The 9531-nt window shown below is 44.1% G+C and overlaps 1 protein-coding gene across 2 annotated transcripts in view; it reads right to left on the reverse strand.

Annotated features, from left to right (window-relative positions):
* LOC141735518 (mesoderm induction early response protein 3-like) overlaps window positions 1–8145 on the reverse strand; it is a 34617-nt gene extending 26472 nt beyond the window's left edge. For both annotated transcript variants that reach the window (XM_074568431.1, XM_074568432.1), the window contains exons 1-3: window positions 8009–8145; window positions 7125–7149; window positions 4844–4992 (exon numbers count right to left, since the gene is read on the reverse strand). In XM_074568431.1, the coding sequence (XP_074424532.1) occupies window positions 4844–4992; window positions 7125–7149; window positions 8009–8017 (183 nt within the window). In that variant the 5' untranslated portion in view covers window positions 8018–8145. The remainder of the gene's footprint in view (window positions 1–4843; window positions 4993–7124; window positions 7150–8008) is intronic.
* Window positions 8146–9531: the final 1386 nt, after the last annotated feature.

The raw sequence follows: 9531 nt of genomic DNA on the forward strand, positions 1-9531 counted from the left end.
AATTCCTCCTCTTGCCTCTAGCCTGGCTAGCAGTGAGAGGTTCCTGCTATAATACCTTTGACATATGACAGCCACAGCAGTGGTGACATACAGCATCATGTAACACTGCCATCATAAAACTCAAATCATGGATTATTTTTACCCAGGATTAAATCACCTTGAGGTACACATTGGACTCCCCCATCCTTCCGCATTACCCACCAAGTGCACCCAGGTCCTTGAGCAAAAAATAATCCCACAAATAGGTTTGCCCTTTCCTGAGGAAGGAATAGCCCAGACTGTTTTCCCCAACCAGTTCCTTATATGTACTATGGGGATCTTATCTCATTCCATGGTCTGCAGGGATTTTGACTGGACAGGGCCAGGTCGACTGGCAGATCCTCTAGTGTTAACTAGCCAAGCGGCTTCTGCTAAACATATATACCAATGCTTGAATGTCCCAGCACCCATTGCTCTCAGAGTAGCTTTTAACAGTCCATTGTATCATTCAATTTTCCCAGAGGCTGGTGCATGATAGGGGATGTGATACACCCACTCAATGCAATGCTCCTTGGCCCTCAACCCCACCACAGAAGGATCCTCTGAGAGGCCAGACAAGCCAGACGGCTGCTTAATCTTCTCCATACTCAAGGCAGCTATGCCAAAAGCCCACCAGTATCCTTTTGGGTCCTTGAAGTACCCTCTCCTGAGGTAGTCTATGCCAAGGATACATGGAGCCTCTGGACCACTCGCAATAGGATGCTTAGGCCACTCATTCCCAGTTAGGCTTACCTAAGCCTCCAACAAAGACAGCTGTTGGGATCCTCGTTTCACTCCAGAAATACAGATGGACTCTGCCCCTTTCTAATCTGATGGTATTAGGGTACACTGTGCACCAGTGTCCACTAGAGCTTTATACTCCCATGGGGCTGATGTGCCAGGCCATCAAACCCACACAGTCCAGTAAATCTGGTTGTCCCTTTCCTCTGCCTGGCCAAAGGCAGGGCCCCTCTATTCCTGGTTGGAGTATTCATTACTTGATTTTTGTAACTGCAAACCAGAAGTCTCTTCATCAGGGTCAAAAGTACAATCAGACCTTCTACTCTGCCCAACAGACACTGGAGCAGTAATTTTCCTGGATGGATGCTTTTTGGCTGTTGTTTTACCTTGCAGTTCCTGTACACAAGCTTCTAGTCTCCAGGTAGGTTCACCATCCTACTTCCTCATGTCCTCCCCCTGGTCACGCAGATAGAACCACAGGGTTGCACACGTTGTGTGCCACCGGTACCCTCTCCCTTCAGCAGAAAAAGGCTGACTCTTAATAGCTGAGACATTGGTAGGTGTGGGTGAGGAAGATCTATCCTTCTTGAAGTGCTGGGATAATTTTTGGGTCAGTTTCTCCACAGCAGAGACACAGGCCCGTAGGGAAGAAGTAAGATTATTTTCTTATTCTAGGAGTTGTCTGGCCAGTCCCTCCATAGTTAGTACCTCTGTGTCTGTCCAGCTCATTATCACCAGGGTGTTGGCATATGACATCAGTGCACTTCATACAAACTTTCACCACATGGACCACGTGCACCAGATTTCATCCAGGTCTTTGGATACCTGGTTGTCATCCAGGTTGTTATAGATCACCTCCACCACCAACGGTGGTCCATTTGCTTCAGGAATTTGCAAGATCTTCCTTGAAGGGATACCTGTCCTTCACACTTGACAGGAGTCACCACCAAAGACTGAGGAATCCTGCCCTTTTCTAATCCCTTTGTCAATGGCCTTATCTTCTAGTTTCTGTCTATTTACCCCAATATCCCAGCATCAGAGTAACCAGCTGAGAATTTGCTCGCCTGGTTGACAGCTGAAATCTTTTTGCATATCTCGCAGCTCACTCAGGAATAGGGTGGTTTCTCTCATTTATGATTTCAGTGTCTTCCTCCTCCTGTTCTTGTGACTGCTCTGCTGCAGAACAGGCTGCCTCTTCTGATTCTCTCTCCTGCTCCCTCTTAGGAGAAGCTTCTTCATCCCTTACTAAACAAGTTGACTTCTGTTTCCATTGTTTCTTTTTAGTTATAGGGATGACTGATATAGTTGAAGGCTGGGTCTCTGGTTTAGCCATAGTGTCTGTTGATATGTTTTCAGATCCAGAGACCCTCTCTTCTCCTTGAGGGTGCTGAAAAGTATTGAGCAGTATTTGGTAGGTGCAGGCCAGACCCCAGCACAGCGCAAAAAGTTGTGCTGCTTTGGAATAGCCAGGGCATGCATTTGTGTCCGTCCCCCCCATCCCCCCGCCCAAAACATTCTATCACTTCATCAGGATTTCACACTTGTTCAGGAGTGAAGTTCCAGACCATCAGAGGTGAGAAGCTTTCTACCCGTCCATATTCTCCCACATACCCATACACCCATAACCACACAGCCGCAGGGCCTGGGTGATATTCCTAAATAGCTTGTTAACTTTAGAAAAAGCCAAAACAATATTCCTAAGAAATACCATCAGAAGTACTTTGACTACCCAAGGATGTTCAAGATACTGAAGAGTTACTGTAATGAGGGAGAAAACATCACAGAAGGTGGTGGTGAAGGTGCCATTCTGTATTTCCTCCACAAAAAAAACACTCTCAGAGGAAGAAGTATAATTGTTAATTGTCTTCATGCAATGGTACCCAAAGTACAGTAATGGCTTCAGTACAGAGCTCAATACCAGATTAAGCTCAAGGCCAGTGTTTTAATAATAAATCCTCCCAGGCAAAACCTCACTAAGCACTACAAAGCACAGCAAACTGCAAAAGCCAAACCCAGTCTTTAACATGTACAGCAAAAAACGGAGCATGGCACAGATCAGATAAACTAATATCAAGAACAGATAAATCAGTATCATGACCAGTAACTATTAACAGATATAAATTCCTTCTAATACGCTCTGGTCACATCTGTTACCTCAAACCCTTCGTGCCCCACATTGGGCACCAAAAAGGACTGTCGTGGCTTAACCCTGGCCGGCAACTAAACACCACACAGCCACTCACTCAGCACCCCCTCCCCCCCATGGGATGGGGGGAGAATTGGAAGGGTAAAGGTGAAAAAGAAACTCATGAGTTGAGATAAAAACAGTTTGATAATTAAAAAGAAATAATAATTTTTATAAAAATTCTAAGGAAAAGAAAAAAAAAAAAAGACGGGGGAAGTAAAACCCAACAAAGACAAGTGATGCAAATGAAAACAATTGCTCACCACCAACCAACGGATGCCCAGCCAGTCCCCAAGCAGCAGGGCACTGTGAGGAGCAGAAAAGGCCTTGACACTGTGGAAGCACTGTTCATCAGAAACTAAAACATCAGTGCGTTATCAACACTATTTTCAGCACAAATCCAAAATATAGCCCCATACAAGCTACTATGAAGAAATTTAACTCTATCCCAGCCAAAACCAGTACAGAAGGCAATAGGAGAAAGACAGCTAATGATACAGAAGCAAGAAAAATACGAAATAAAAAAAAATAATCAAGAGAAAGGCTTGGTTTATAACTTGTTTTTTTCCAACAGCTTTTGATCAAATGATTTTACTAAATATCATACTTGCATCCTAACACGATTAATAAAACAACAAACCATAGAGATTTTTTTTTTTTACTTACCCGATTCAAGTCATCAAAGAATTAGAAATACTTTCCAATATTTATACCTTTAAAAGTTATAATACCTTTAAGAATTTCTTGTTGAACTCATACATTGATTAAGTTACTTGTTTTCTTTAGTCAGCTAAGGTCTTAGTCCTGCAAAGACTTTTCACAACGTAAACTCACGTCCAAGCCTTTCCAGGATCAGGACATAAAGTAATAAAGTGTTTAAGATGAGTGTGTCTCAGTTCTTTGTCCTTCTGTTATAGAAGCAATAAGATTATTTTGTGGAGTAACAACTCCATTTTAACCACCAGACTTGGCAAGCTGCTTTGGTATCATAATTGCAAGTTCATAATCAACAAATATATAATTGTAAAGGTAGCAGGACAAAAAAAAAGTCATCAGGAGTATAAATACTGTCAACTCTACATTTAGAAAATTTGTTTTTACATGGACTACAAAAACACAGCCTCATATTTAATGCTAAAAATTACACTTTCCTAGAATTCTGTTGACCAAAATCTGCAGTTATGCTGAGTGGTGTAAATGGGTCACTGAATGGTAATGCAAGTAGCATCAGTTTGTGGATGTTCAGCATTCAGCAGGCATTTAAAATGGGTGATGTACTGCCACAGATGAACAAGAGGTATAAATAGGAAAACCATGTAATTAAAGAGTGTAAAAAGGAACAGGAAAAGCCAAGGAGCATGCTGGTCATTTTGTAAACCCACCAAATGCCAAACTGATGAAACTGAGACATAGAACTACAATTTACGTAGCAAATGAACGCAATCCATCATGTCTAAAACAGGACTGTGTTTCCAGATTGGAAAAACAAAATCTGACCAACAGAATGAAACATAGCTAGCTGTCACTTAATAGTATGCAAAACGTACAATTTCAACTTATTTCCAACTTATAAAACTTAGACGTGATAAGTGATATTAGATGACAGAACTCAAACCTGCTTCAGTAATTTCTCTTCCAAAGTGAAAGGTTTATTAAATGAAAAAGAAGAATCTGAACTTAACACTAATATCTTTGAGAAGCTAAGTTCAGCCTTTTTGTGAGGATGCACTGCTATATCCTAACCAAACCTGATTTTCTTTTCTTTTTTAAACAAACTGCAAAGGCATTTTGCAGGAAGCTGCATTATACAATACAAACTAAAGAACTGGTTGAGTGTTCTTTTCACTAAAAAAAGGTACAACATATACAAACATTTAGGACAGAGCAAGTCACTCTTACCTTTTCTAAATCTTCGATTTCAGAGCTGAAATGTTTGTTTTCTTCCATCATTTCCTCCTCCTCTTCGAGAGTTCGCTCATCATCATAATCATGTACCAGCATTTCAGCAGAAGGGTCAAAGTCATGATCCTCAGATGATAAAGAGCCAACTATCAAAAAACCCTAGTTTGAGTCATATTTTTCTCTATACCGACATATGAAATTACATCACAGAAAAAATAAGGTTGCATGAATTTTTTTTACATACAGGGTCAGAACTCTCAATAGAATAACTGGAACAAATTCCTAACTACTTGACAAATACAGCTATTTTAGCTGGCCTTCCCTTTTTGTACTTGTAAACAATAGGTGCAGTTTTCTCTCTTGTAGTACAGAGTACTTGGGAGAAGTATCTAAACTACTGAAACAAAGTTTCACAAAGTACAATCCCAAATTAATATTTTACTGAATAAAAGATTGTTCAAAACATCCTTGAAATCATCAAGGTATAAAGTCCACATATCACAAGTTTTCAGATGCTTCAAGACACTGATTTATAGACTCTGATTTTATTTATATGATTTATATGGTAACTAGCATAGTTTTTTCACTGGTAAACAGCTAACAGGTTGCTAATCAGCTTCCTACTAACAGCAAAATAAGCAGCAAGACTCGTTTCAGATTAGTTTAGCCTCACAGATGAGATCTTTTATTAAAACTAATTTAATTCTTAGCACCTGATCTAAAAAGGAAGATCAAACATAGCATAGTTTCAATAAATGTAGAGGAAAATATACCAGAAATAACAAAACTCTTCTAATAAATCACATTAATTAACAAGTCATTGTGACAGCTCTGTACTCCAACAGACGCTTTTTCATTACTCAAGAGATATTCATAAGTCATCAAAAAAGTACTGTTATTATTTTAAGTGCATTTTGATAACCTTTCTAACAGTTGACAAAGTCAGTGGTCTACAATGAAAATTACTGAAATACAGGGTTGTTTTGTTCTTTAACGTTCACTTTCTTAAAGCTTTCAGGATGGAGAAAAGAAACAGATTAAGATATTTCTCTTTCACTTCCGATTTCCCCTTCTAGTTCTTACATACTAGTGCTCTGTTGCAATTTTTGGCTTACAAGCAGCAAAGGAAAGTTTTATTAAGAATTATTTCCACATAGTGGAAATAGTAAAAGTTTTGAAGGAAATAGCTACAAATTTTCAATGCTTTTCTAAGAAAAAAAAAAAAGTTGTATATACTAACACTTCTGAGTCTTAAAGCATCTAATTAATTTTTCAGCAATTATGCTAAGTGTTCATTCCTTATATGCAGGTAATTAAAGTAAACTTTGTCCGTTTAGCTCGCTTAAGACAATACTGTGAAAGTTCCTAACGCCATACCGTAGGGAAACATTCAGGCCAAAAATGCTTTTTATTCACATGCTATTCATATTGTGGTCTCATAGAGCTCTCAGTATAGCAGATAATACTACTCCAATTATGACATTATGTGTTGAATTTTTCTACCATTGGCCACCACATCCTGATCCTATGGCTTTTAAAGAACTGTCAACTGCCTTAATATAATATATATTTATATATACGTATGCTCAAGATTACTGCTTCTATTCCCTGTTCTAATTCATTTTATGTTTAACTCAAGTGGAAGTTCTAATCCACTCACAGACTTTAGATAAAAAAGTCCCACTTCTTTAGTAGCTCTGAAGACTCAATATCTAATTTAAAATCATATTCAAATAATACAAGCTCAATAAATCTAATAAGAATAATTTAAAAAGATTAAAACCAGCCAATTTTGAAAGCAGTTACACAGAAGCAAATGCATTCCCCAAATACTTCTTCATGAATAGCCCTGCTGATGTTAAATATGCTTGCTTGTATAAAGCATTCCAAAGAACTTTAACAGTAGTTAAAGCCTTAACAATTGCATATCATTATGGTTTTAAACATTTTGTGATATTATTAAGAAGTCAGAGATTTACACAAGCCTGTAGATATCAGCAACAAGAGAAGCAGTCTCTCTCCAGTCTACATGGCTTTACTTAGATGCTGACTTAAAAGTGCTACAAAACTTTGTTTTCATTTTGGGTTCCGAGCAGCCAATTACTAACTGCGACCAGAGTTAAGGGAAGAGCTCCACAGCACACATCTCTTAAAAATCAGGCAGATAGTTATGTGAACATGAAGCGTTAGGAAAGCTACAAGGCAACAGGGGGTAACTTTGGTAAGGAGCAGGAAGGAGAGCAGCGTGCGGGCAGCAGGCTAGGTACCGAGGACGAACCTGGACTCGAACTCCCAAAGGAAGCCTGCGGGGAGAGGAGAGAGCGAGGTGAGACGCAGGCTCCCTCCAGCCTAGCAGCACGTAGTGGGTCTCCATTTCACGCCCTCTCCCCTCCACCCCCGGAGCTGCCCCCTTTCCCCACCCCTTTCGGCTGCTCCACGCTCCCCGCCAGCCTCGTCTCCGGCCCCCGCCCTGCTCGCCCCTCCATCCCGTTCACCCTCTCCCATCCCTCCTTCCCTCGCTCTCTATCTGACTCCCTCCTTTCCTCCTCCCCTGGTAGAAGTCCCCCAGGAGCCGCACCCGGCCCGGTACTCCCACTCCCTCCGGCCCTGGAGGGACATGACAGGGGCAGGCAGGGGCAGAGGGAGCCGGACCAGCCGCCTCTTAGAATCATAGAATTGCCTAGGTTGGAAGGGACCTTTCAGATCATCTAGCCCAACCATCAACCTAACTCTGACAAAAAAAAACATCACTAAACCATTCCCCGCTCTCAGCCCAGGGCTCGCTCTTCCTCCTTCCCACCGGGCGTTTCTCCATCGCCCGCGCTGCGGCGGCGGTGCCGCCGGCGGTGGCTCGTTCCGCGCCCCCCAGGGCCCAGTGCGGCGGCCGCGCCCCCCTCCGTGCCCGGCTACGGCTTCGGCTTGTCGGCCGCCCGCAGGCTGCGAACCCGGCACCCGCGCTGCGCGGCACTCGCCGTGCGGCCTAGTCACACAGGCTCCCACTTCCTCGGCGCTGCCGGCCGCCTCGCCGTCCACTCCGCGCCGCCTCACCACCCCAGAAGCGCCTTACGGAGATGGCGAGGCGGGCGCGGGTGGCCTGCCGGCGGCGGGGCCTCACGGGGAGCTGACCAAACCCTAACACCCCAACCCGCTTTCCCCGCTCACCTCCGCCATATTGGGACGATCGGGCCGAGCAACAACGCTGCGCCGAGTGCCCGGATGGGACCGCTAAGCCAATAGCAGCTGCCGAGCTCCAGCTAGAGACGGCCAGGGAGGAAGGGAGCGGAGGGGCCGGCGGGACCGGGCTGGGGCGGAGGAGGCAGTGTCGGGACCCCGCCTCCAACGGCGCTGTGGCATCCCGCCCTGGCACGCCCGGAGAGGGCACTCGGTGCCCGCCGCGGAGCCCAGGCCTGAGGGGCGCGGCCCCGGCCGCCGCCCTTTCCCCGCCTGGGGAAGCCTCAGCTAGTAGAGGCTGCTCGTCCCGGGGTGAGGCGAGGGGGAGTCGCTGGGGCCCTCGCTGTGCTGCCTCAGGGGCCCTGCGGCCGGCTGGAGCTCAGTTAACTCGGACACCCCCTGGCTTCGGCGCCACGCCGCGCCCGTCTGGATCAGCTTGTCTGTGACTGCCGCGACTTGCAGTCCTGTTTCGCGGCCGGGAATACTGTGCGGAAACGTTACTCCACGACCGAGTGGTACCCGGTTGTGTGACCTGCTCTTCACTCCGTATTGATCCCCTTCCTAGATGCTGATGTGGAGGAGGGCTAGCAATTATGCTAGCACCTTACATTCTAAGTGTCTGAAGCAGGAAACAAAATGTCAAAGCTTTCAAACCTTGCTGTTGTTGATTGCCTGCTGTGGGTTAAACAGAGAAAGTAAAATTTACTTTGCAGTGGATATTGTATCTAAAAGTTGAGGCATTTTACGTATGAAGTAATATCTATTCCATTTTTTTTAGTGGTATTTTTTTGTCCAGGTACACGGGAAGTGGGAATCTGGCCATTTTCAGCTTGATCCCAGGCTATAAAGACTTATGCTTTTAACTTTGGAATTACATGTTTCTACTTCTGGCCAAAATAGTGCCTGCCATACTTGCTATATCAAATATTGATCTGCTGGAGGGGCGTCGTGCATCACAGTGACACTCAGTTGCAATAGTGCCCCAGACTGTCCCATCCTGACAATTCAGGAGGCTAAAGACTGTATCCTGAAGTGAATGGTTTCTTTGGATTTGTACTAAATTGGGATTGCAGACAGTGCAGAGATCCCAAGCTAGTTTAGGTACTTGTTAAAGAAGAGTCTGGGAAGACCCTCCTGTTGAGTCGTGAGGTTCAGACTGGACCCCCTTGCTTTCTAAACTCCTTCTCAGAGAGGAGTCTAGGTGCAGCTGGATCCAGTCTTAGCCTCCGACTCTAAAGAAAAGTTCGGACCCTAGGTTCTGTCACAGAGCTGGCTTAATACATCTTGAGCTGGGTGCCTCTGAAGAAGGACCCCCTTGGTTATTTTCCTGTGCTTTTTAAAGCCTCACAGTCTATGACATAAGCTGTTCATGCACCTGTTCACGCAACAAGCGCGTGCCTTTTGTCCAATCAAATTGTTCATCAGTTACATGTCCTCTTTGATGACTGGAGTTTTGGTGCAGGTACCTTTACCTTCTTACACAGTTTCATAATCCTTTTGTCCCATCTGCACCT

Source organism: Larus michahellis, chromosome W (assembly GCF_964199755.1).
Source record: "Larus michahellis chromosome W, bLarMic1.1, whole genome shotgun sequence".
NCBI classification, from domain to species: Eukaryota; Metazoa; Chordata; class Aves; order Charadriiformes; family Laridae; genus Larus; species Larus michahellis.